We start from the raw sequence: 26,955 nt of genomic DNA, 5'->3' as shown, positions 1-26,955 counted from the left end.
ATGTCACTGGCAAACCTCAGGGCTGACAAAAGGAGTGCCTGTTGCTTCAGAAAGCAGAATAAGAAAGTGTATGATCGATGGAGGAAACAGGGTCTGGAGATAAAACAGCATTTGAGAGGGGGAAGACAGGAAAGGCTCCATTTGAACTCAAAAACGGAAAGGAAAAGGTTAAGCCTAAAGTCAAGGAGAAAGGTGGGCAGAGTTAAAGGCCGGGAGGAGAAAGGCAAAGCTAGGAGACAAAGAGGAGAGCAGAGAGGCCAAAGTAAAGGGGAAAAGCAGGAGAGAAAGGAGAAGTGAAGAAGGAAAGAAAAGGACCAAACGCTGGGCAGAGAGGCTGGGAGTTGCTGCAGGGGTTCTTCTCAGCCGCAGCTGGGCGGGCAGGGCTTTTGGAGGGCAAGACTGCACGTGTTGGTGGGGAAAAGAAGCTGGGATGTCCAGGTATGCGCCTTGCAGCCTTGGCTGAGTCCCCTCTGGGGTGTGTGGGACAGCTGGGGTCTCCTTCTGCCTGGTTTGGGGCCATGCTGCGTCTGAGAGAGACAGAGTCACTGTCTCACCTCTCCGTTATTAATCGCTTATCAAAAAACTGAATTACTGCAGATCTTGGTTTAGCTTTCCCTAGCAAGAAACATCCCATAGCTGCCTTGCCTTTTCACTCTTCCCATCCCCTCTTTACACTGGGAATTGAGAGGAAGAAGGCTGGAAAGAACGCGTTTTTAAGTGATGGTGTTGGTAGAGGTAACACAAAAACCCACTGGTAGGGGTTAATCATTTTAATATTTCAGGCAGGTAAGACCCAGGAGCAGAGCTGACAAATTAACATCTCAGCATCTGGGAGCTCAAGAGATCTCCTTAGTGGTCATCTTTTCCCCAGGCACAGTAAGTTACAGGAGCAGTACCCAAACCCATTTCTTTTTGACCTTTCAAAGGGGTAGTTGCACATCAGCTCAGGGCCAGCGTTGGCCCACCACATTTAGGCTGATGGAGCCAACAGTTTGGTAACACCAGTTTGTTAATGGTCTGGAGGGATTGGATGAGTTCACGGATCTCACGGGCGATGAAATTGTTTCTGCCTCTGAAAAAATAAGTAATTAAGCGATGTTTTGTGAAGCTGTTCTTCACGAGTAAAGTATGCTCTTTATTATGTGTTTTGTCACAAATCTGTTTAGCCGTAACGAGGGCTTGTTCCAGCTTTAATGCTCTAATGGGTGCCTGTCTGCCTAAATCACCTAAAATGCTTGCAGCACAAATTCTTCTATCTTCCATGCCAAATATTTCTTACATATCACTTCTTGTGTTTAATGATAGATTTCACTAAGCAACAGAAGCATGCAAAAACTTAAATCTGGAAATAAAATACTGTTTCCTAATTTGAAATTCTCTTTAGTTGAAGTAAGCTGATTCATCTCTTTCTGGAGGCACCTTGTGTCCCTTCCTTTCACTAAAACCCAACTCAATCACTCAGCTAGAAAGCAAGGCTCTTCACCCTCACAAACAGCTCTGGAGTGATGCTCTGGCAGCATCCATGCTGTGTAAGATGACTGGAGAGCGCTGAAGTATTGCTTCCCTCAGTGCTTCACCAGAAATGGCCGCGGTCAGGACAATCTCCTGTCCCCACACGTGGATCCTTCCTCCAGCACACAGCAGCCCCACCATCCACCTATCTCAACAGCAGAGATAAGTAAGGCTTTCCAAAGGCAGCTCTTCTCAAATGGCACTCCTCTCCTGCCCCTCCTGGCATCACTGTGCTCCTGGCCTCAGAGCAAAACTCCAACCGAGGTCCTACCAAGGAGATGCAAAACAATATTCCTAACAGTAGGGCTGATGGGAAGTCTGTGGCCCAGCACATCTTTCCTGCTCACTTTTCCCACCACTCTCTGGCTCCTGTGCCAGCTTAGACCACAAGACCTTCAAGGCAAGGATTACCTTTTAGGACAGGCTTTGGGTTGCTCAGCAAAACCAAACTGCCCCTGAGGCCTTAGGTAAGTATAATCCATTCACAACCAGCACAACTGGTATTACCTGTGCCACACCACAGCCTCTCCCCAGGAGCTGGCCTTAGGATCTCGTCCAGAATGAGATTCAGAAGAAAATAAATAGCTGGACACAGCAAATGCAAATGGCACCAGAAGGCATGTTCCTTTGTGATGATGGAGGTGAGGTTTGGGCAAGGGATGTTGAGAGGCCCTTCTCTAGAGGTGGCTACCTATCCTCCGCCCTGGGCTTTCAGCATTTGGGTGGTGAGTGTCTTCTGCAGTGAAAATGAGCGATGAGGGAAGCTCTTTTACCGTGGTGTTGGATTTGTTGACATTCTGATTATTTTTTAGCAGACTACCTAATTTATTTGCCTCTCATAAGGGTGGTAGTGAGGTCCCTGCTGCAGAGCTTTAGGGATGCCCTTTGGAAAACACAAGTGGTGGTCATCCTTGTCGATACAGCATCCTGGCCTCTGGAAACAACCAAGTGCCTTCTCCCATCATTTCTTTTCAGAAAAAGAGAAGGGATGAGTAAAAATGCCATCATCTCAGATGATTTGAAACAGGGTGTGGAATCATAGAATCGCTTAGGTTGGAAAAGACCTTTGAGATCATCAAGCCCAACTGTTAAACCACCACTGCCACATCCACCACTAAACCATGTCTCTCAGCACCACATCTGCAAATGTTTTAAATACCTCCAGGGCTGGTGACTCCATCAGTTCCCTTGAGCAGCCTGTCCCAATGCTTGACAACCCTTTCAGGCAAGGTTTCCCACTCTCCAATCTAAACTTCTCTGGGTGCAACTTGAGGCTGTTTCCTCCTGTCCTGGTGCTTATAGCTTGGGAGAAGAGACCAACTCCCCTCTTCTTCTCTAATGCTATTTTTGATACACCAGAACGTCCCACCACTTTTCAGTACGTGAAAGCCAGCACCTTGCCAGTGATCTCCTTTACACTGGTCAAATCCTTGCTAATTATAACTGTTGTCCAAGCAACTTCTACCAATAGGGCAGCCAATGTAAACTGAGCTGCATGGAATAAAAACCACAACGCTTGATAACAAATACGAGGAATAATAGAGTCATTTTGGTTGGAAAAGACCTTTAAGACTGTTGAGTCCAACCACTAACTTTACACTGCCAAGCCCACCATTAAATCACATCCTTCAGCACCTTAGCTATACAGCTTTTCAATATCTGGTGCTGGTGACTCCACCACCTCCCTGGGCAGCTCATTCCAGTGCTCAATAACCCTTTCAGTGAAAAAGTTATTCCCAATATCTAATCTAAACCTGCACTGTTTCCTCTTGTCCCGTCACTTGTAACTTGGGAGACGAGACCCTCACCTCACTACTACTTCCCTTCAGGTAGTTGTAGCGAGTGAGCTCGTCTCCCCTCAGCTGCCTCTTCTCCAGACTAAACACCCCCAGTTTCCTCAGCCTCTCCTCATCAGACTTGTTCTCCAGACCACCAGCTCTGTTGCCTGTCTCTGGACACGCTCCAGCACCTCCCTCTTGTAGTGAGGAGCCCAAAACTGACCCCAGCACTCGATACTCGGCCTCCCCAGAGCCTCGCACACCTCGGGAGGCCGCAGCGGCTACTCGGGCTCTCCCGAGAGAGCTGCTCTTGCCGGGGTCCCGCGCGGGGCCGGGTTTTGGGCCGGGGCAGCGAGGGGGGGCTTCCCGGCCCGCCTCCCCTTTGTTGGGGCCGGACCGGAGCCCGGCGCGGCGGGCAGAGGGCGGGCGCAGGGCGGGCTGGCAGCGCTGGCAGCGTGGGGCCGCCTGCCCCCAAAACGCGCTTTTTTTTCTTTTTTTGTTAAATTTCCAAGAAAAGAACCACCCGAACGCAACCCGAGAACTTTATTGGGTTTTTTTTAATGTGAAAGAGTAAAGATTTTTTTAAAAAAATAAGTAAATAAAGCCCCTTAACTCCCACCCCTTGGCGCAGACCCTGCCCCCGGCCCGCCCCACGCCCATCACCGGCCCGGAGGCCGCAGCGACGGCGGCGGCGGGAGCGGCCCCGGCCCCGGCGGCGGCGGCGGCTGCAGTGGCGGGGGGAGAGGCGGGCGCCGGGCCCGCCCGCCCCGCAGCCCGCCCGCCCCGCAGCCCGCCGCACCGCGCCGCGCCGCCGGCCCCAAATGGATTATCTTCGACTGGTGCTTTCTTGCCTTGTCCCCCTGCACGGCTGCCTGGCCGCCGGCAGCGCCCCAGGTACGGCCCCTTGTCCCGGGGAGGGGGGGATCCCCGGGGGATTTGGGGAGGAGTGCGGGGGGTGTTTTGACAGGTGGCTTGCACCCCGGAGGATGGGGAAGAAGGAGAGGGTTTGCGTGAGGAGAGGTGGGTGAGGGATTTGGTTTCACCGGGAAATTTGGGGGGAGATGGAGGTTGGGTGAGAAATAGTTGGCGTGGTTGGGGCACGTCAGCCCGAGTTTATTCTGCTACGTTTGACACGCCTGGTTAAAACTACAAAAGCGGGGCTGTGTCGGGAGTCGGGCTTAGCGAGCTCCCACGGGGCTCGCCGGAGGCGCTCCCAGCTGGGCTGGCCACCGAAGTCCGTGCCACGCGCTCCGTGCCCATCACTGGGCCCTTGCCCTCGGTCTTGCCTCTGCAGAGCTCCTCCTGTCTGGCAAACTCAGCGAGTATGGTGTGATCGTCCCGTTCAGTGCCGATTGCCGGGGTCGCTTCGTCTCACACGTGGTGTCTGGCGGCACGGTGGCGGTGGGGACGGGCGAAGGCGCCTGTCCCCCAGCCCCACGCTCGTCCCGCCGCCGCGTGCCCCGCAGCCCCCTGGATGAACCCCCCCAGCGCCGCGGGGCCGGTGGCCGCTTGCTCTACTTCAACGTCACCGTTTTTGGGAAGGAGCTGCACCTCCGGCTGAGGCCCAACCGGCGGCTGGTGCCACTGGGTGCTGTGGCCGAATGGCAGGAGGATTTTGAGGTGCTTTTCCGGGAACCCCTCCAGCAGCGGTGTCTTTTCACCGGTGACATCTCCGGCATGCCTGGCGCTGCCGTGGCCATCAGCAACTGTGACGGACTGGTAAGCGCCAAGGCTGGCGGGGGGATTTCTGCATGCTGTCCGTGTTTTCGAGTGGTTTTCTCTTATGAGGTGGATCGTGGTGTCTGAAACCTGATTTGTTTTGGTGATGAGTTAGGTACCTGCACGGTACATGTGGCTGCTGCGGGTTCCCTTTCCCCATGTGGGTTTTGGTGTAAGCAGGGCAGGGCATGACACAGGCGAGTGCTTCGTCTTTCTGCTATGTGTGCAGCTATATTTATTTAAAGGGATTGAAAAAATTGCCTGCCCTATGCCTCAGCTGCCTCCTGCCCAGAGTTGTACTTTGTCAGATGCTGTTACACTCAGGGGCTCTGACCTGCCTCTGGGGTAGGTACCCACGCTGCTGGTGATGCTGCTGCATCCTCATTCACCCGTGTTTTCCCATGGGACTGCTTCAAAAACTTTTAATCTGCATTCCTCTGCCTCTTAAATGAGTCTCAGTGAGCTCAAGCATCTCCTGAAATCACTGTTAGCATGTGGTCTTGCTCCCGTTAAGCATCTTTCTTGGGAAGGACTCTGTTTCTGCACTCTCTGAGTGAGCACAGCTGAGCAGCAGCGGCTCTGTTACCTCCTTAGCCCTAGCGTCTGGGCTGCCTATGGGTTTCTTGCCTTTGATAGACTAGAGAAATAATTTCTTATTTTTTTATAACTTTGGCCCATTGCCCTCCAAATTTCATTTAAGCCCATTTAATTCTTGTTTCAGGTGCCAGCATTTGCTGTTTTCTCCTGGTAACACTCACATTGCTCCTAGGCTGGAATCAGTGCCTTATTTTGGCTTTAAAAAAATAAAGAAGATTCTTTTTTGATTGCTTTATTCTGGGTATTCCTTAAGCTAATTTTGGCTGCTAGCACAAACAATTTGGCATTCCTTTCTTTTTATACAGTGCCTGGTGTTACTATACAAGAAGAAATGATAGAGCAGAACAGCTAGAAATACGTATTTCGTCTACAGATAGTAGTTTACTTTTTTTGCCAGCAATTTTAGCACATAATCCACACCTTTTAAAGCACATTTTTTTGGCATCCATTGAGGCTGTGAATTTGCAGAAATTTCTGAGTGACATGATTTGCTCTGGGGCTGGTGAATTTGGGTGGGCTTGAAAGGTATTTCCTATAGCTCCAGCAATCAACTAGTGGTGCTATGTCTGGAATGAAAACTTGCTTTTTATGTATGCAGGTTGTATTGCAGATTTAATTCCTGATGGCATCATGGTGGAGGGATGCTGGAAGCACTCAGTATCTGACCCCATGTCCCACTGTGGCTGGGAAACAGTGAGGATGGTGTTAGGGGCTTTCTCTTCCCCAGGGCCTGCTCTGCATTTAGAGTCCATCTCAAGTAGGCCTTAGTTTAACTTTTCCAGGCTTTACTCCAAGCTCACCCATCTCAGCTCCTCATACAACTTTGTGATTGATTTTGCCCTTGTCCAGCCATCCCTTGGCCACAGGGAGTAGCAGCGATGCTGGTGTAGGATGTAGGTTGTACTACAGGATGCTTTTGCATGTGGATTTATGCAGCTGTACCTGTCTTGCTATCTGTGGTACCCTCTTTTTTTAAGGTCATGTAAACAAAGAAGTGGCTTTTCTCCCAGGATCAGCAGCTCAGGGTGCTTGCTTCATCCCTCTTTCTCTTCATTAACCCCCGGAAGCTGTCCTGGGACACAGTGTTAGCATCGTGGTTGCTGATGTCATGTCTCACAGATGTTTTATTTCTTCATGCAGAACTCCAGAAGCACTAAGGAGAAAAAAAGGCCAAACTGTTTTGTTTTTTCTTCTCTTTGGCCAACAAATAAATGCCCTGGCCTCAAGCAGCCATGTCGCGTCATCTGATGAAGCACACATGGTGACTGCAGGCTGGGGGAAGAGGTTGGGAGGACAGAGCCCGAACAGGGGCTCTGTTCCTTCCCTAGTAAAGAGGCTTTTGTGGTACATCCAACGTAGCAGTTGATTCCTCTCTTTCATTGGTTTTCTGGCTGATGTCGATTGCTGTATGGTCCTCTATCTTAAGTAAGTCTGACATCTTATGGATCCCCTTTGGAGGAGCTATGAGACCAATAGGACTCCCAAAAGCCCTTCCAAAAGCAATGAAAAGAGTTTGATGTAGCAAATGGAGCAAGAAACACATCTGGAATGCGGTGATAGGTGTGGTTAGGATGGGAGGATGGTATTTATGATCACTCTGTACCTGCAGCATGACCTGTCAGAGCATCTGGGAGGGACTGTTGTGAACATCGTGCTAGATAGGGACTAAAATGGAGGGAGTACTGGCTGTAGGTGGCTTTGTTGCTCTTCTAATATGCATGTGCTCTGGAGTTGCTGTGGGCTTTTGCTGGAAATTATCCGTGAGCTTCAGAGGGGATTGCATCCCAGTATAGCATGTGTGGGAGGTGCAGGACCGCGCTTGTTTCTAGTCAGAGGAAGCCTTCTGGGATGCTGTGGATGAAGGCTCTGTACACAAAGAGATTATGCTGTGTATAAATGCAGACTGAGATTACAAATAATAAGACACACCACTCAGTTCTTGAAAAAAGTACACATTAAGGCTTTCCTAAATCCTTGTTTAGCCATGTAAGTGAGCTGATTTTTCTTTCACAGATGCCAAACCCATGGCACCTTCCACATCAGTTGTTTGCTGCAGGCATCCACGCGTGAAAATGCAGCCTTTTTTCTTTTTCTCTCGTACCAGGGTGGGAAGATGCTGTCGCCCATAACATAATTTCAAAGCTGATCCAAGCCACCAAATTCCTAACTGGTAAAGTAGCATTAGGCAGATATCTCCTTGGACAGACACATCTTGCTGCAGTGAAGGCATCCCAGCATTCCACCACCTTTCCTCCTTCGTGTTTTGCTGGTTGCAGAGATGGGTGAAGGATTATTGTCTGTAGGCACTGTGTTTGCTTTTCATGGCTGACTTTTCCCTGACGCTGTCTGGGGTTATCAAACACCAATGTGCTGCAAACTGTAGAGCCAGCATTTTCCATCCCTGTGGCTCTGGCTTGCTTCGAGGGGGTGGCAGCAGATAAGCAGAACACAAAAGCTCTCAGGGACAGTAAGTATTAGGGAACAGAGGGAGAAACAGTCCCCATAGTGATGCCCCTGTGCAAAAAAGTATGACTTTGTCTTCCAGGAATTTCTTTGCAGCTCCTGAACTCTAGGGTTAATTTGAGGAAGGAAAAATGGTGCTGGTTTAAATGCCTGAAGAGGAAGATATCTTGGATGTTACTCTCCTTGGGAATGGAGCAAAGGTGTCTGAAGGTGGTATTTTACCCCCAACTTCTCCAGTGGAAAGCTCTCTCTTTGTCCTGCATAGCATCTTGTCCAAGTTTGCAATACTAGACCTGTACCTGGTAAAGAGAATGGAGTGAAAGTCCCAGTGGTTAATTATCTCACTTAATTCCATTTTCCTCCATGATGCCAATGAGCTTGTAGATGGAGATGTACCAAAACAGTGATGATGTCTTGGTGCCACACACACCGTGCTGCTGCCAGGAATGGTGCAGCTCTGCACAGGACAGAGGCATCCGGCCACAGATCCCCCGATGCCCTTGCCAGGCAATCTCTGGGTGAAAGAGGAGTGGCGGGGAGTGGTGGTGCCTGCATTCACACAGCTCAGCTTTCTGGGACTTTTTGTCCAGATTGTGTGAATTGGGTAGGAAAAATACATACTGTCCACGCAGCTGGATTTCCCTCTCCTCGTCACTGTTTGCTTCTCTGGCTGAGTGGAGCAGCTTTATTAACTTTTCCACTGCACTAAACTGCATTGAAGTGTCAGAATTTCCTGAATTCCTGTGGGAGTTGGAGCTTCTTACCCAGCGGTGATGGGAGAGTTGCTTACCTGGGGTGCTGGGGGTTCCCCCTTAGTGAGGCTGGTGCTGGCCTATGGGGCTAGTTTGTCTCTCCCATATCCTGAGAAGATGCAGGAGTGCTGGAAAAGAGACTTGATGTTCTGTGACCTGGCAGGAGTCAGCTTGGTGTTTTACTTCAAAGAAAAAAAAGTGTATTCTCCCATTGTTTTGAGTGGAATTGTCTTCAAAGGGCTGTTTCTCTAGTTTGGGAATTACCTTCACCAAGAGCTGCAGGCAGCATCTCATGTTAGAAATATCACTAATGATAGTCTCACCTTGCCAGATTTCCTTTGATTTGGTATTTTTAAACTAAGTAAAACTGGCTGGGGGAAGTACATGGCAGACTGTTCATTGAGAGTGGGATTAATGTCTTGGCAAGAGCCCAAGGAAAGGTTATTTGGGCTTTTTGAGTGGCATGGGGCCTCTCTTAGTGCCTCTCTACAGTTACAACTTCCCCAAAATGCTGACATACAGCCTGAGCTGCTCCATAAGACCGAGCAGGTTCATGCATGCCTCTCACACTGCGATTTCAGGGTTGCTCTTTTATATTTGCAAATGCCAAAGTGACTGTTGCGGTTTCTGCTTCATTTATTTGACTTCTCTGATCAGATGCACACACCTTGTGGTACTCGCTTTGCTCATGGCTGGAGTGAGCAGTGTGTTGCATCCTGCCTTTGGGAGAAAGTCTTATGGGCCAGAAAGTCTGTGTTGCTTTGTTTCTTGAGCTGTATAGGAGCTTGAGTCATGAGCTGAACAGCGGCAAATACCCAAGTGGGCTGTAGCTTGGGACCAGGCTCTTTCACATTTTAATGGAGCCTTGGCATGTGGCAGGGCTTTCCTCCAGCCATCTGACTCAGCAGCTTCTGGCTTTCACCCGGAACCCATGAACCCTGGCTTTGACGTGCCTCGTCCTGGGTGACACACCTCATGGCAGGGCTGCAAGGGTGTCCCAGCAGACTTCCTCCTGGAGCAGGGGTTGCTGCTGCTGCTGCTGGGCTAAAATAGGATGCTGCTAGGGGTACCACACTGGGTGCTTTTGGGTAGCAGAAGGGCCACTCCAACCTGAGCTTGTAGCGATGTGCAAGCTGGAAGCACATTAGTTGGTGAGAAATCATTGGAGTAATTCACGCATGTAAAATTCAAGAGTGTTTGTGATGCCTGTGGCAGATGCCCAGTGCTCTGCCCTTCAGAGAATAGAATCATAGAATCATGGAATCATTTTGATTGGAAAAGACCTTTAAGATCATCAAGTCCAACCACTAACCTCAGATTGTCAATCCCATCACTAACCCGTGTCCCTCAACACATCATCTACACGTCTTTTAAATATCTCCAGAGATGTGAACTCTACCACCTCCCTGGGCAGCCCGTTCCAGTGCTTAACAGCCCTGTTGGTGAAGTTCATGGCTACTCATTTTTGTGTTAAGCAGCAGATGCTGACCTCTTACCATATAATAAAGAGCAGTGGCTTGGACCTGCCCCATCACTGTGGACTTGCCTAACCATCACTGGAGGGTAACGGAACACTGGAGCAGGCTGCCCAGGGAGGGTGTGGGGTCTCCTTCCTTGCAGGTTTTCAAGACCTGCTTGGACACGTTCCTGTGTGACTTGATCTAGGTGGACTTGCTTCTGCAGGGGGGTTTGGACTAGATGATCTCTAAAACTCCTTTCCAACCCTACCATTCTATGGACGAGATTCTATGGGCGAGATCTATGGGTTGACTCCCTGGCTTGATCGTTGTGTCATCACCACCAGCTTGCCTGGTGCTCCAGACTCTTGGTTGAACCTAGCTGTGGTTTTCATCTCCTTGGCTGAGGGTGGTGGGACAAGCCCTGGCTGGTGAGGTCCTGCCCTGGTGACCTGAATGTCTCCTGTGGGAAGGACCTGAGATATGTGTGTCAGGCGAGTTGATGCTAGAACAACTGCCCATACTTAGGTTCCTTGGGAGGGAGGTAAAGCAAAACCAGCCAGAAACCTGCTTTCCAGAGGAGTTAAGCAGCTAATAAAACCCAAGTGGAGCAGGAAATTTGATCAAGCCTAACAGAGCCAGGTTGGCTGATGCCACGGTGAAGGCAGCGGTACGTGGATGGGAAGGGGAGCCAATGGCCCAGGCGGGCCTGGAAGAGCCCCAGCGTTGCCTGGGTGTTTACTGAGCCCAGCTTGCGCCTTTGGACTGCTCTCTGCAAGGTATATGTGTATAGATAGTATGTATTTGATTTGATTTGATGCCCCAGCCCCGGGGAGGACTCCAGTGGGCACATGCTGCCGAAGGCTTTGCTGTTAGAAGAGATCCATATGTTCTGCCTGTGCTTTCCAGGCAGCTGTTCAAGAGCAGGCCGCTCTGGAGGAAGGAGCGCGTGCGTGTGTGCATGAGGGAGGGAGGGAGCTGTGAAAAATGCCAGGCTGCAGGGAGCTGCTGTGGAATGGAGCCAAATCCCAGTGAGCCTTTTACTTGCCTGAAGTCTGAGCTGGCCGGCACTGCAGGATGTGAGAGCTCAGGCTGATGTAAGGGGGGTCTGATGGGAGCTTGGTATTAATTAGGAGCAGGTCAGTAGCCAGGACAACATTTCCAGTGATGTTTGCCCTCTCATTCATCTTCCCCATGTTTGGAGGTGGAGTTGTAATGCTTTCCAGCTACTCCTCCAAAAGGGTTCCCCTGCGTTAACTCCCAAGCACTTCATGGGGCAGAGATGACAGTTTCTTTTTCCTTCCTTCTTGCCGTGAGTGCAGTTAGTAGTGTGGGTGAAATGGCTGATCCCTTCCCCAGCCCCATGGAAATGAGGATGAGGATGGGGAGGGTGCAGTGAGTCGAGGTGATGTGGGAGCCAGTCCAGCCTGTGTGCAGAGTTAGGCAGAAAAACTCCGCATTGATGAGAAGGAGTGGAATTTCCTAACCATATAAAGGCAGAACTTGAATCGTGTCCAGAGTTTGTTGGGTTTTGGTTTTTTGTTTTTAATTGGATGGTTTTTCCTCACTTTCCCCCCTCCCCCATCTACAGGAGAAATTAAGGGTTATCATACATGAATATGGTAATGGATCCAGTGCAGTGTCCCGGAGTAGCAATGACACACCTGGTTTATTTGGAATGCCTTTTCCCCCTGCTTTCATGCATGCTCAGTGTCGGTCTGTAACGAGTGTATCAGGTGTGGATGTGCACATATGCCTGTGCTAAGACACACCTTTTTTTTTTGCTTTTCCTTTTCTGTATTTCTTTGTGGAGTCCAGGCTGGCCTGATTCGGACAGACAGCAACGAGTTCTTTATCGAGCCCCTGGAGAGAGGGCAGCAGGAGATGGAGGAGCACGGGAGGGCCCATGTGGTATACCGCCGGTCGGCCATCCGGCAGGACGGCGCTGAGTCCCACCAGGACCTCCACCCTGAAGGTAATGCTCCCTCACTCTCACAGTAAAGAAGTTTTAACTTGTGTTTAAGTGGAACTTTTAATGTTCCTGCTTATGTCCATTACCCCTTGTCCTGTCACTGGACACTACAGAAAAAAGTATCTCCCCATTTCCTCTCATCCACCCTTTAGGTATTTATAAGTGTTGATGAGGTCCCCCCTCAGTCTTCTCTTTTCTAGGCTAAACAGACCTGGGTCCCACAGTCTTTTGTTATAGGAGAGATGTTCCAGACATCTTGGTAGCCCTCTGCAGGACTCTCTCCAACAGTTCCCTGTCTCTCTTGACCTGCGGAGCCCAGAACTGGACACAGGACTCCAAATGAGGCCTCACCACGGCAGAGTAGAGGGGGAGGAGGACTTCCGTCGACCTGCTGGACACAGTGTTCTTAACACACCCCAGGATGCCCCTGACCTTCTTGGCCAGGAGGGCACACGCGAGGAAGGATGGAGGATGCCCTGGGTGCAGCTGTCTGCTCTCAAGGAGCAGCCCTCAGTTTCACACGCCTCCTCCCCAGCTATCCATCACCTCCCTGGGTGTCCTGCCGCCATCCAACAGACAGTGTAGGACCATCATTGCATAGACGTGTCTTGTAGTGCTGGTGTCCTAATTCAGAGCCATTTCCTCGCTGTAGAGCAAACTGTCTCAGCGACCTGGTCAGAGTGAAATACCCTATTTCTATTTCCCACTGAACTGATATTTTTTGGATTGTCACCATGGTGTCAGGTCACCTCAATGGCTGTTTCGTTTTCTGCCCCCCTGTGCCCTGCTCAGTGGCTGGCATGCAGGTGGGTGATCTCCCCAACTCCCTGGAGCTGATGGCAGAGCGGCTGGGGGACGCGGAGCGCAAGAGACGCCATGCCAGGAAGGACGACTACAACATTGAGGTCTTGCTGGCGGTGGATGACTCTGTTGTACGCTTCCACGGGAAGGAGCACGTCCAGAACTACGTCCTCACCCTCATGAACATAGTAAGGCTTGGCTTTGGGGGCTGTGGCTCCTGCTCTGCCTTTGGTTTACTGCTTTTCTGGTGCTGGAAATCTGTTATCCTGGAAATAAACCAGTTTTTTCAGAAGGAGAAAAGTGCTTGCAGGAAGGGCTGTTCCTCCACACAGCCGGCTCTGGCATTTAATAGCCATGGCCACTGGAGTGATGGAAAGCAGAGCCCTTTTACATTCATCTCCATTATGTTCCTCTGGGTCTGGCAGTGTTGTTTGCCGTCACCCAAGTCCAAGAGCATCTTCTGTTTTCTCCTGGTTAAGATGGTTTCGTTCTCATGGCCAAAATCTCTGCAAATGCTAGGAAAGAGAATGGTTGTTGATTATTTAGTTTGAAATAGTGACATTTATTATTTATTTTGTAACAATGATGTTTATTATTCATCTTGAATAGTATTGGTTGATGGGAGGAAGGCTTTTTATAGATTTTCAGAAGTCTTTTCATGCTCTATGGAAAACCTGTGCACCCCGAGGATGTGTTTCAAAAGGAGTTTATAGCAGGTTTTACAGCAGCCCTACTTCTGTAGCTCTCCTTACCCTGTGGCGTGGGGCAGCCTGTGCTGATTCACTACACAGCTTTTCCTTCCTTTTGAAATAAAAATGTACGTGTTCCTCGAGTTCTGAGGGATGTGGAAGGATCAGCATTTATCCAGCTAGTCATCTTGTGGGAGCTTTGCTTCTCTGGCACCTAGATATCTGCAAACAGGGGCAGCATTCAAAGTTCTCCTTCGTGCGTGCTCCTGTTTTTGTTTTGTTTTCCATGTTTTGTCCTCACCTCTATTTATTTATTTATTTTTCTGGAAGTGCTCTTTTCCACCGTGATGGGAAGTGTTGGGAAGGCACAGCCAGCTCAGAAATAACTGAGCTGTAAAGATGCTTTTGCTTTTTTGGTTGCTTGTTTGGGCATTATTTCTGCACTGGCAGGCAGGCTCAGAGCCATGGTGCCAGTAACGAAGGGGAAATCATCGACGTGAGGGGTAAGGATTTGTAGGATTAGAGGCCAAGCGTAATGAGGCCGGTCCTAAACAGAGAAGGTGTTGGTTTAAAAAGCAAAGCCCAGTGCCTGTGGTAGGACGCGCTCAGCATCACTTAAACTTACTCTCTGAAAGTTTCTCCCTTTTGCTTATTAAATCCTCCTGCGAGGGGGAAGCTGCAGGGTTCCCAGTCCTGACCCGGGGCTCTTCCCACGTTACGGGGGTCGGAGATGATGTCATTTCTCCTTTCCGATGTGGGGGGACGAAGGGGTTTTGAGCTCCTGGGGATTGTCAGCTCTAATCAAAAGGTCGTTTTTCAGGCGCATTTCATGGTTTATACCCCGCGGGCAGGACTTTTGAGGGAGTGAATACACGGGATGCTGTGCTGTGAGAAGGGGGGACCGCTGTCTATTCAGATAAAGGCTGCACTGGCGGCTTTAATGAATCAAATAAAGGGGGGAAAAAGCAGCATCAATAAAAGGGGGGAAAAAACCCAGAATAATGCATGCAACAAATACTTCCCTCAAGTATTATTTCCTTCTATACATTCTTCTCCCACTCCCTTCCCCTTCTTTCATTCTGATTTTTAGTGCGTATTCTTCCCAGCTTTGCTGTGACCTCTGTCTGCCTCCTCTTCCCTTGGCGCCACCTTGTTTCCTTACCGGCTCAGATTGCCTTAAAATACCCAATTCAGCAGGAAAAAAAAATGCTTTCTGGCCTGGATGGCAGAGGGAGAGGAGGGTGCTAGGGGCTGGGGGAAAGGAGCGTGCTGGGACCACACAGCTGAACACTAATCCCATTAGTTGGAGGCAAGGGGAAGGAGGAGAGGCTTGGCCAGCCCTCTAACCAGGAAAGGGCTTAACGAGCCAGGCTGGAGTACGCTGGGGAGATGCTGCATAGGAGCCAGCTGGAAAAGCCTCCAGGAGTTTTCATATCAAGATATATCCAAGGAAAGGAGGAGATTGAGCTAGGAAGTTCATAAGAAACTTTTCTGGCCTTCTTTTTGGGTCCCCATTAAGTGCCAAGGGAGTGGTGGGACACATGTACCCCTTCCCAGTGCTGCACAGGCTTGGCTTTAGGTGTTGCTGCTGTAGGTAGGGTCCTGGGGCTCTCTCCGAGACACACACCCTTTTATGAGGAACCTGGCGTCTGCTGGAGCTCAGTGATAAATGATTTGACATGGAGGAGACCTCTTTTTTTAAAAAAAAAACCACAGAAAAATTCCTCAACCTTATTTAATTGCCAGCAGTGTGGTTGCCAGGCTTTTCATCAAACGGTGCTGTGTCTGTCCTGGGAAGCCGGTGTGAGGATGACTGCGCCTTTTGTGCACCTCGGAGCTTCCCTGCAGGCTGCCGTCCCTGCTAGCTCCCAGCCTGCAATCACAGCCTGCCCTTCCCTTCTGGGCTCGGAGGCTACACGAGGATTTTTGGGTCAGGCTGAAGTGAGTGGGGAAATGCATGCTTTGGCATTGCTTGTTGTGGATGCTGGAGAAGGGGCATCTGAGCATGTCTCTGAGCCGAGCATCCCCATGTCCCCCCTAGCAAGACCTGGCTCCTTCCCTGATGGTGGGCTCTGGAGATGAATGTTTATTTGGTCATGTAGTGGCTGGGGGAAGATATACCTCTGTCTTACTTGCTGCCCATGGCAAAGGTTTTGATGCTATAGAAGTAAAATTAGCATCCCCCAACCATAGTGACTGCAGTGTGTGAGGGCTGAAGGGTAGGAGAAAAAGGAGAAGGGCTGGGAACCAGGAGGCGATCCAACACTCCGTAAGTGGAAGAAGGAATGTTTTGCTTTGTTTTTCAGCCTCTTGTGATACAGCTCCTTAGTTTTCCCCTCTGAACTGCCCACTGCTCACCCCTGATGCCCTCAAGGCTGGGACTGTCCCTGCTTGGAGACAAGCCAGGCTATGGTGCCTGTTAAGCCTAGCCCTGGGGTCAGCTAGTTTGCTGGGGTTTTTGTCTGCAACATCTTTCTGATGGGGAAAGGCTGTGAGACTTCAGGCTATTTAGCCTAGAAAAGAGAAGACTGAGGGGGGAACCTCATCAATACTTACAAGTACCTAAAGGGTGGATGTCAGGAGCATGAGTTGACACTATTTTCTGTAGTGTCCAGAGACAGGACAAGGGGTAATGAGCACAAGCTGGAACATAAAAAGTTCCACTTAAACACAAGGAAAAACTTCTTTACTGTAAGAAGGGTGAGGGAGCCCTCGCACAGGCTGCCCGGGGAGGGTGTGGAGGCTCCTTCTCTGGAGGTGCTCAAAACCCACCTGGATGTGTTCCTGTGTGACCTGATCTGGGTGGTTCTGCTTTAGCAGGGGGTCGGACTGGATGATCTCTAGAGATCTCTTCCAATCCCTAACATTCTACAATTCTATGATTGCCCATGATTTGGTTAAGGATGCAAAGATACTTGGTGTTTTCCCATTGTTTCAGGTTACTAGGGAAACCTGGTGAGTCAGAGCCCTCTCCAGGCTGGGACTTGCATGGCTCCACTCCGGCACATTGGCTGAAGTATTTGTGCCCAAGGGCTGTACTAAAGAGAGTACTCCTGAGATCCCACGGAGAAGAGGGTTAGGGGGAAAATGTCAAACCTCTGGTTTTAATTTTACCCTGGGATTACCTGAAAAGCCAAGCTGGAGTGTGAGTTGCTTAAGACACTGATTTGCTGAGCTTGATGCTGTTTCTGGAAGGTGACCAGTCTAAAATAATGGTCAAACTTCAGTCCTTCTGGGGTGTGGTGTATGGTTGTGGGATTGTTTTGTGGCTCATGAGCCAACCTCCTTGCTAACTGGTAACAACAAAAAGTCTCTGATGCCTCTCTCGCACATGCACGTGCTTTTCCCCACCCCCTACAAAGTCTCACGTGTTTATTACTGTGTTTTTTGGGACAACATAGCTTGTTGCTTAGAGATCTGTGATAAAATCTGGAGTCTTACAATGCAGAGCAAACCTCCCCTTACCTCCATTCCTCTGTATTGAACATGTGGGTAACATGGATCAGTCCCTGCAGGTGTATCTCCCTGGCGGGGATGCAGGTGTGAGTAGCAAGCCACATAATGTGGTCTGGAAGCCTTTTGCCTCTGTACCTGGCCCATCAGCCCCAGAAAACAGGCTTGGGGTGAATCCACCGGGGCGAAAACTGAGCGAGGGAATTAAAGAAAGGAGTTTAAAGATGACTTGGCTGTTCTGAGTAAGCAATCTGGGGTTTTGAAATGTCAGCTATTCTGCTGGTTTGGCAAATTCTTCTCATGTCTCTCTCTTTGTTTTCCTTCCCTGAAGAACGGCGAGGTCTAGACGTTGCCAGTGCGGTTTGCTGTCGAGATCTTGTGTCTGGGGCGGCAGACGCGGGGCTGGCCAGAGGCTTGCAGGGATTTTGGGAGGCAGCCTTGCTCCCAGCACCAGTGAGGGTCTGGAGGGGGTGTCCCATGCGCTTGGTGAATTCACTGAGCATTTTGGAGAGGTTGCACAGGCTTTCAGTGTTCCTTGCACTCTTTGTAAAGCACTGAAACCGTCCCCTTGGTGTTGCAGGGCTGGGGGCTTTGGAGTTGCCTGCAGGGGATCCTGTGGGCTGATTTGCCCACAATGCACAGCTGGCCTTAAGGGCAGGTCTGGTTTAGGTGAAAAAAATCCTCTTTAAAATGAAATAGCAGAGCATTTCTTCCCAGGTGGCAGTATTAAAGAGGCTGGTCATCCAATCACATGTGTGAGAGAGGTAAAGATCTTTATCCCATCTGTTTTCAGGGAGGTGGATCTCTTTACTGTAGCCCTTTGCTGAGCAGGTATTTTCTGGGGCGATTTTCTCTGAAGACATGGACTTGCTTAATGGCATCTGCAGAGGGCAGGAGGAGCTCTGTCAGGCCTGCAAACTGCTCTCCAGGCCAATTTCCATCCCCGTTGCTGATTGTAAGCAGCTCCAGGGTGCACTGACAGGGAGTGGGGAGGTGGTACTCGACCCCATCAGCTCCATCCCCACTTCTTCCACAGGCAGCTCGGGATACTGGCCCTGCTGATGCTCCCCTCTACCCCAAAACTGGGAACCAGGGGGTCGGGGCTGCCACAGCAGCAAGTGCTGAGCCCTTTGGTTTGGTTTTTTCTTCTCAATCAATTATATCTGGCTATTAAGGGGAGCCTGTAGCCTTGGGCAGTCTGGTTCCACATCTGTTTTCTGAATTAACTGTAAAGGTCGCTGCTGATCTGGTATCTGTTAGGTACAGATCCCTGCCTAAATGCTGCCCTCCTCTAGACAAAACAGGGGTTTAGGGTTAACTCTTTGGTTCAGAGGCTGGAGGGGTACCTAGTCCCTGCTGGCTGGAGGAGAGTGGGATTTAGCACTGCTTTAAAAGGAAGATTTAGGGGATTAAATCCCATCTTGGAATCATACATCTTCTTCCATCTTAGTCCCTTAATAAGCTGTTTCTAAGCTGCTTGTGGTCCTGTTGCTGTCCCTAGCAAGGCTGAAAAGTGATGCACAGTGCTGGAAGGGGGTTGCTGAGCTTATTTGTCAATGCCTGCTTTTTCAGGGATGCAACATGTTTTTCATTCCTTCCTCTCTCCACTCCTAACCCTTTTCTGTTGCCTCTACACACACATTAAGGCTGGAATATTTTTCTAAAGGGTCAAACTCCTGATATGGGACTTCCTTGATCCATTAATGTTTTCTCCAGGATGCCAAAGCCTCCTACATCGCAAAACCAAGGGCTGAGCATGAATCCTTCTAGGGTATTGCAGCTCCTTGCTGGGATGGATGCTTCATACTTTAGTGGGACTGTAGGTAAGAGTAATGTGTGCAAGCTAGAGCCCAGCTGTGGGGCTGCACAACCTTTTTCCCATCTGCACACATCCTCCTCCAAAAAAGTTACCATCAGAAGAAAGCCATCATATTCTTATTTTTCCTATAAAATGCCTTTAAAAGGTACTGGTGCAGTGTGAAGGAGCTTCCCAACCATGATCAGCTTGGGTGAGCAAAGGATGGGTTATGCAGTGTTATCCTTCCATACTGATGAAGAAATGACCCCCCAGGGCTTACAGCCTGTGCATCAAAAGGGATGATTAATGAGGGTAGGCTGGCAATTTATTGATTGATTTATTGGAACCTGTGATAGAGCTGAGGCAAATTATTTGTCTGTTGGACAAAGCTGAAAAAATATATTTTAATGATACATTAATTCTAGTTAATGGTTTTAATTTGACTTTGACTTCTGCAGTAAACCCCCATTTGTGTCAGTGTTCAGTCTGGAGACTTTTGGGGAGTAAGGAAGTCTTGTTCTCCAAAAATCTGGTTTTTTTTTCTTTCCTTTGTGCTGGGCTGTATTTTCACATGTGCTTTGCAGGAGGGTGAAGGCTGGTGCAGGATCTCCTGTGCTTGCCTGGGTTTGTCTTGGTGCCTCTCCCAGTGGCCGGCTGTCACTGTGCTCAGCTTGCAGGGACCTTTCTCGTCGGGGCGTCTGCTTCTCTTGGTAGAACTTTGGAGTGGAATGTGTTTATTCATCCTAGAAACACAGAAGGAAAAGGTTATGGCTCATAATTTCCTCTGCAAAGTCATTTTTAATAGCTGAAGTTGATAGCTATCTGATTGAGTCACAAGCCCTCCTTGTTCTTGTCATGGTGTTGTCTTCTCTTGGAGTTTCTGAAGCAGTAGGTCAAATTTGACTCACCAGTCTTACTGAGCAATGCTTTTGCTTTGATCCAGTCACTCACCTCTTCCCACAAAGCCACTATGTCTTTCCTTCAAACATGAGGATGCCGGAGCCTGAAACATTTTCTTCCATCTGAGCAGTGCCTACTCTGAAGGGGGCAATGGCTCATTGTGATGTGCTTGGCAGTGGAGGCAGCCCCCTCTGTTCTCTTGATGGGATAAGTGATATCATTGACCATCTGAGCCACCCATCCTGGGGAAATGTAGCTTCTTCCAACTTGGCTTTTGACTTTATGTTTTTTACACAGGGGAAAATTAAGAAAAAGCCTGGAAGTGGGAGGAAGATGAGATCTTTGCACTGGGTCTTGTGTGGTCTTGGAAAGAGGGATAGGATGCTGGGTGTGGGAGTGTGGAGGACAGATGGTGTTTGGTCTTAACTTCTGCTCTCTTCTATTTCCTTCTTTTCTTCAGGTGGATGAAATTTATCATGATGAGTCCCTGGGTGTTCACATCAACATCGTGCTGGTCAGGATGATCATGGTGGGATACCGCCAGGTAAACACAGCACTGGGGCATGGTGAGGAGGACATGCCATTCAGGCTGGCCTCTGCTTTTTGGTCAGTTTCCTGGCTTCAACCCTGCCCTGTGAGGGAAGGAGGGCTGCTAAAATGCAATATAGACACAGCAGGCAGCTGCTGCGTCTCTCAAGGCCAGGGAGCATGCAATGACAGCATGTCTGTGTCTCATCACCATAATATTTGGTACTTAAATAAGCACCAGCTGGAAAAATGGTGGGCACTCAGGTCAGCCATCAAAGCCCAAGTGACAACTGTGTTGAGCAGGGTTGAATTTGAACCATCATCTGGCTGCTTCCTGAAGCCTGAAGGTCTGGAGAGCCCCATAGTCATCCAGCCTCAGGGCAAAGAGAGGTCCCTGGGGAGATGCTGGGTAGCTGAGATCAGTTCCTTGCTCTGGGATGCAGAAAAAAACCATGAGAGCCGTCCTCAGAAGCTCTAAGGTGACAGTAGATGATGGGAAAAGGTGGCTTCCCAGGTTGCAGAAGCTGAGGCCAGGATCTCCTGAGTCTCAGCCTTGACTTGACAGCCTTGGAAGGCTTTGCTGGCTATCCCACAGCTCTTGGGTGGCTTGGGCACAGACAGAAAAAGCGTGGGAAGGTTTCATGTGGATTCTCAGGTTGTGTTTAATGCCTTCTAGAGACCTGGGGGTGGACAGGTTTTTTAATCCAGGCAAGATCTCAGCTCACCACTGTTTAGATCTGATGCTTCCTGAGCAAGTCCTCCTGCAGCTTTTTGTCTCCCACCTTGCACTTTGTAGGAGAAAACCTCTGTGGCTTCCACTTAAGGGCCAGGGGAAAGGCAGTATTTCTTACCTGTCTTCTCACTGCTGTGGCTCAGCAGGTACCTACCTGAGAGCATCATTTTTTTTTTATAGAGCACTGTCTATTTTATAGAGTGTAATTTATTTTATAGAGCCTAATTATGCAAAGTGCTCACCTTGAACAACAACAGCAGCAAAAAAGCTGAAGGACAGGATGATTGCTGTAAAACAGCCCTGGGCACCTCCACTTATTTCCTATTGGGTTTCTGGTCTGTGTGGATCAAATTTTACAGGGGAACATCGCTCTGCTCGTTGCTGTGCATCAGCATCTCATAATGTCTCCACAAGGAGCTGGGAACCCAAATCTTCTTTACTTCCCAGACACTCTCCTATTTTATCTACTGCCAGCCCAAATACTTATGTGACTGATGAGGGTCATGTACTCTCCTGTACCAGTCCACATCCATTTGTGGGAATGCTTTCTTGTTTGCTTTTGAATACAAAAGGCATGAGATGCTTTGCAGACGCAGAGTGGGGTGGTATTGCTTTTAATGGTGGAGAAGCACTGCTTAAGAATCTTTCCAACCCCAAAACTCTTGGCGGGCTCCTTCTCCCCCACTAACTTACCCATCTTTTCATTTGTTCTCTTTTGTTTTTTCCTTGGAATCCTTTACCCAGTCAGTCAGCCTGATAGAGCGGGGAAACCCATCTCGGAGCTTGGAGCAGGTGTGCCGCTGGGCCCACTCGCAGCAGCGCTCTGACCCGGAGCACGCCGAGTACCACGACCACGCTGTGTTCCTCACCAGGCAAGATTTTGGCCCTGCAGGTATGCAAGGTACTGTATTTATCTCAATCAGGTATGTGCAGTTTGCTGGGGGAAGAGCCAGCGAGGGGAGTGGATTTCTTGCAAACACAGTCTGTTTCTTGGCCAGCAATGTCTAGAAATGGTATAAAAATTGGTATATTTTTTAATGTAGAAGAAAGACAGAATTAATCCAGAGCATCAACATGAATGGATTACAAAAATCATCTTGGTTAATTCTGCCATTACTTTGGTTTCATGCACCAATCTTCCCCTTGCCCCAAAGTGCCTTAAAAAGTTTAAAAGTAACATAAAGAAGATTGAATATCACAGGGAGCTTCATGGGACTATTCAATCCTTTCTGTCCTCCAGAGAACCTTGAAAACCTGGCTTTACAAGGGTTGGTTTCTTGGTCCTCTTAAGACTTGGTCATGGGAGCACTGAGTAAGTCCTGGGCCAAGGAAGAGGCTGTACTGCAGCCTGCAAGGGTGATGACGATAGTCCTCTCAGCTGCTTGGTACAGAGGCTGTGCTGATGTGGAGTGAGAAATTAGAGACCTAGGCCAAAAAGTTTTAAAAATTGCAGGAAAAGCTTCTGGTGTTTTATGGCTCTGTTAGAAAAGCAGATGCTTTGTTATCATCATGAGAGATGACTTCTCCCAGTTCTCCTGAGCCTCTCTTCCCTCCCACATTGAATTTCCCATCAGGAAACTCCATTTAATGCCATGAATGTACTGATGTCACACTGATTCGTAGCACGAGTCTTTCCTGAGAGAAAGGAAAGGTGGAGAAGGAGTCACGTTGATTACCTTCCTGGAAAGGGTATCTCTGCAGCAGTGGATGAACCGCAGGAGATACCCAACAGGAAGCCCTCCCGAATGTGCTGTTGGCCATCAAAGAGCAGAGATGGGGTTGTGGCAACAGCCTCCCTACCTGCCTTGCCATTGACCTGCCTTGGGCTCCTTGTCTGTGGGTAACATACCAGGTTTTGTTTCATTTTTCTAGACCCTTCCTGGCAAAGCGACTGTGTCCAAAGGCATTGGTGAGGGGACTTTTTTTGTCATGTTGGTAGAAGGGGGAGACTGACTGGACTTCCCCTTGGTGGGAAGGAGCCATGAGATGGATGGAGTAGCCCTGCTGTAGGATTGCTTGTTCCAGCACCTTCCCCTTTTCCCTGTGGATCTGGCTCCCTGCTTCTCATACATCCCTGGACTGGATGGTTGCTTTCTGTAGAGGTCCCAGGCTGCCATGTCCTTGCCTGGCTGTACTGCATGGCACAAGGTGCTTCTCACCCACTGGGAACTGCCTTCCTGTTGGGCTGCTGGAATAGTAACACTTAGCTTACTATTGCCTCTTTTCCTCAAAACAAAATCCTTTTACATCCCTATCAGCCCTTTCCAGCTCAGAGTCACTTGCAATGAAGGACCAGACTGTGGGACCTCCGATACTTGCTCATGGCATGTATTCCCTGATGGTATCTAAGCAACTTACTGAGGTGATGGCAAATACCTGCTGGCTTCTTTAGTCACTGCTGTAGCGTGTATGTGTTGGTTGGGAAGCATCTGCCCTGCTCATACGTGCCCTGAAGTTGAGCTGAAGGCGGAAGTGGTCCTGCCCACTTAAATATACAGCCTAAATCAACACACCCACAAAAAGGAAGCCTCTGAGGATGAGGTCCTCTAAGTCACAGAGACCTGGGAATGGAGCCTAAATGACAAGCCCATGCTTAGATTGATGCCTCATCACTCCTTACAGTTCTGTGTCCAATTTGAAATGGGAGACAGGGCTCATTAACCCATGCAGGCCTCTTAGCCCAGGCTCTTTCTATGCTGGCAAGCCAACGATGCTCCTCACCACAGCCCTACCAGATACAGCTTGTACCTCCCTGTCTTGTGTCACCTCCCCTTGGCCAATAAACCAGAACAACGTCTGGTCTGGTGTGACACTGGTTAAGCTGGATGCAAGCCCTTGTGAAGCGTTGTGGTCTCATAGTGCAGGTCCATGGCAAGGCGCCTGGGGAGGTTTACAGAAACTTCCCAGTGCTGGCAGCTGCCCTGTGTGCAGCATTGCTCGATGGGGAGGACACAGTCACTGCCAACGCAATGGGGAAAGCTGATGCAAGTGTTGCTTTGGGAATTGAGGGGAGCTGGGAGGCGTGAAGGGGAAGGACGAAGCTGCTGAAGGATCTAGAGAACAGGTCTGATGAGGAGCGCCTGAGGGAACTGGGGCTGTTTAGCCTGGAGAAGAGGAGGCTGAGGGGAGACATGATCACTCCATACAGATACCTGAAAGGAGGTCGTAGTGAGGTGGGGATTGGTCTCTTCTCTTCAGGAATGATAAGACAAGAGGAATGGGCTCAAGTTGCACCGGGGGAGGTTTAGATTGAACATTGAGAAGAACTTTTTACCTGAGTTGCTAGACACTGTCCCAGGCTGCCCAGGGAGGTGATGGAGTCTCCATCCCTGGAGATATTGAAAAGACACAGAGATGATGTGCTGAGGGACATGGTTCAGTGATGGGCTTGGCAGTGTGAAGTGAGTGGTTGGCCTTGATGATCTTGAAGGTCTTTTCCAACTGTAAAGGTTTTATGATTCTATGACCAAATGGGTTGTAAATTATGAATTGCTGCTGATGAAGCCCTGTCTAAACAAGAAGAGTGTCAAGCCCCTCTGCAGTGTGCAGGCATGGAAGGCTCTTTGGCCTGGGATAAAAACTGGTTTTGCTTAGATTTAATTTGATGCCCTGTAATCACCTATGGTGTGCCTTTGAGTGGGCTGGTGGTTTATGTAGAAGGTCAGAGAGGCTGAAAACAGTTAGGAAATGTCCCTAAAGAGGAATAAAGTGCATTTGGAGGAAGTAAGAAACTGGCTGCTGTCTTGCCAGTATGGTGAGGATGTGCTGCATCTCATGTGTGTGTGTCTGGTGTTTGCAGGCAAATTGAGTTTTCACCAATTAAGTGTTTTCCAGGTGTCTTCTTGCCATCTTTCTCCTGTGGATAACCCTTTATACTGCTTCCAGTTGTCACTGGGGTCTTAAATACAAGAGACTACTGTCTACCTTCCTGAGTGTCCACCTTTTCATATCCTTTTGTCCCATCTCCCATCCAGACCCCCAGAGCTTCTTTGGGTAGGAATTTGCCTCATTTTTATCCCAGAGAGAATACGCTTGCTCTCTCCTTGTACAGAAAACTTCCCACATATTTACTGTTTTTTTCTCTTTTGTGGAAAGCTTCATGGGAGAAAAAAAGAATCTTTTAGAATTATTTATCCAGGATTTGACTCATTGTTTAAATTTGACTCATATGGTTAAACTCAATTATCTGATTCTCTCTCTCAAGCTCTTAGTCTGGCCTCTTAGGTTTTGCTTTCCTTTGGACTGCAGCATCCACTGAGCACATCATTCCTCTACTCTCTTTCTTAAGGTGTTTTTATGTGTTCATTGGAGTTAAGTCCTGTTTGCTCTCTTAAATGTGGGGAAGATGCAAAACCAAACTCTTCTCCCAGTAAATAAAACACCAAGTGTATTTATTGAAGCAGGCTGCTTTAAGAAGATCCTTGATGTGTTGTTTTGCAGGCAGAAGCGAACTCACTCTGCATGAAATCAGGTATTTATTTAGTTTTGGACTTTTTGCTGTCCAGCTTGGGTTCACTTCTCCTTCACTTGGAGCACAGGCAAAAATGAATCCATTGCTTCCCACAAAATACCATGTGAGTGAGCCCTTCAAAGCTTCATACCTGGGTTTGTTTTGAGAAATGAGGTTATTATGATGAGAGAAATTTCCTTTACAAGGTCCAGTGCAGGGCGACACCCTGGAAAAATCTCTGCTCAGCTGATCAATCGAAATATTGTGAGGAAACACTTGCCCCAACCCCACTTATTTTACCTTATGCCTGGGGTGTGATGGTAACTTCTGGGTGTCCAGTGGTTTAGGAGCAACCCATTGCTTGTCCCATCAGGAGCCTGATCCTCTCAGTGCACCCACAAAGTCAGCTGCTGTTGGCTTTAGGGCAGAGCTGGGGGAAACCTTTTCTTTTTTTTTGCTGTAATATCTTGTCCTTGGTCACAGCTGCTTGGTGCTGGGATCCACCTGCTCATTCAGCTTGGGATCAGAGCTAAGTGCAATCCCATTCTTTCCTCTCCACCCTTTTCCATGACAATTAGTCATGGGTTGCTGGCTTGGCATGGAGCAAGTGGCCCATGAGGATGGTGGCATATGGGCTCCGTGGACCTGGTGTTTTTTGGGCAGAGTGTATGCAGGAGGGCAGGTGTAGAGGTGTGCATCTGCCCTCAGCTCATCAGCACCCCTCTCCTGCTGCAGCTCAGCCTCCCTCTTGGCTCACTGAGCTTTCATCTTCAAGTATCCTTGTTCCCCAGAGCGGTTATCCAGCATGGTCCTGCCCTACTTACGCCTCCTTAGCTAAGTCCTTCCTTAGCTAACTTCCTTCCCCTTGATGCCAAGAAGGGTCAGTCTTTAAGAAGAAACAAACCTGGAAAATATAGAAAGTAAATTCTATAAGGTGCCAAGGAATTAATTGAATTGGGCAGAAATAATGTGAGAAAAAAAAAGGAAAATAAGCCAAAATGGAGCTGATGAGTTGCTGAACGGGTGGGGGAAGGTCTCCCTGCCCACAGCTGCCCCACTGCACTGCACTTGATGGAGGGCTGGGGGCTGGGATGGGTGCACGGTCCTCCTGGCTCAGCCTGGCAGGGGAGTGCCTGTGCCTGGGGCCTGGGGTGTGCGTGTGGGTGCTGAGCAGCATCCCCTGGCACCTGCAGTCAGCCAGACTGTCACTGTGCCTGGGGCTCTGGGGACACTCCATGCTTTTCCTTCTCTCTCTCCCTTTCTTCTTCTTTTTTTTTTTTTGTTTTTAATGAAGAAGAATGCAGGGGCTGGGAGGTGATGGTCACCAACACCGGTGCAGCACCTGGGGGTTAC

The 26,955-nt window shown here is 49.2% G+C and overlaps 1 protein-coding gene across 3 annotated transcripts in view; it reads left to right on the top strand.

The window, feature by feature from the left end:
* The first annotated feature begins 4,076 nt into the window (after positions 1-4,076).
* ADAMTS14 (ADAM metallopeptidase with thrombospondin type 1 motif 14) overlaps positions 4,077-26,955 on the top strand; it is a 37,298-nt gene continuing 14,419 nt past the window's right edge. For 2 of the 3 annotated variants that reach the window (XM_062001471.1, XM_062001470.1), the window contains exons 1-6: positions 4,077-4,184; positions 4,585-5,009; positions 12,097-12,253; positions 13,043-13,239; positions 20,352-20,435; positions 21,897-22,053. In XM_062001471.1, the coding sequence (XP_061857455.1) occupies positions 4,112-4,184; positions 4,585-5,009; positions 12,097-12,253; positions 13,043-13,239; positions 20,352-20,435; positions 21,897-22,053 (1,093 nt within the window). In that variant the 5' untranslated portion in view covers positions 4,077-4,111. The remainder of the gene's footprint in view (positions 4,185-4,584; positions 5,010-12,096; positions 12,254-13,042; positions 13,240-20,351; positions 20,436-21,896; positions 22,054-26,955) is intronic. The other variant, XM_062001472.1, reaches the window with a different exon arrangement.

Source organism: Colius striatus, chromosome 8 (genome assembly GCF_028858725.1).
Source record: "Colius striatus isolate bColStr4 chromosome 8, bColStr4.1.hap1, whole genome shotgun sequence".
Classification (NCBI taxonomy): domain Eukaryota; kingdom Metazoa; phylum Chordata; class Aves; order Coliiformes; family Coliidae; genus Colius; species Colius striatus.
The sequence above is the reverse complement of the archived record's forward strand: the minus strand, read 5'-3'. Positions and strand labels throughout refer to the sequence as shown.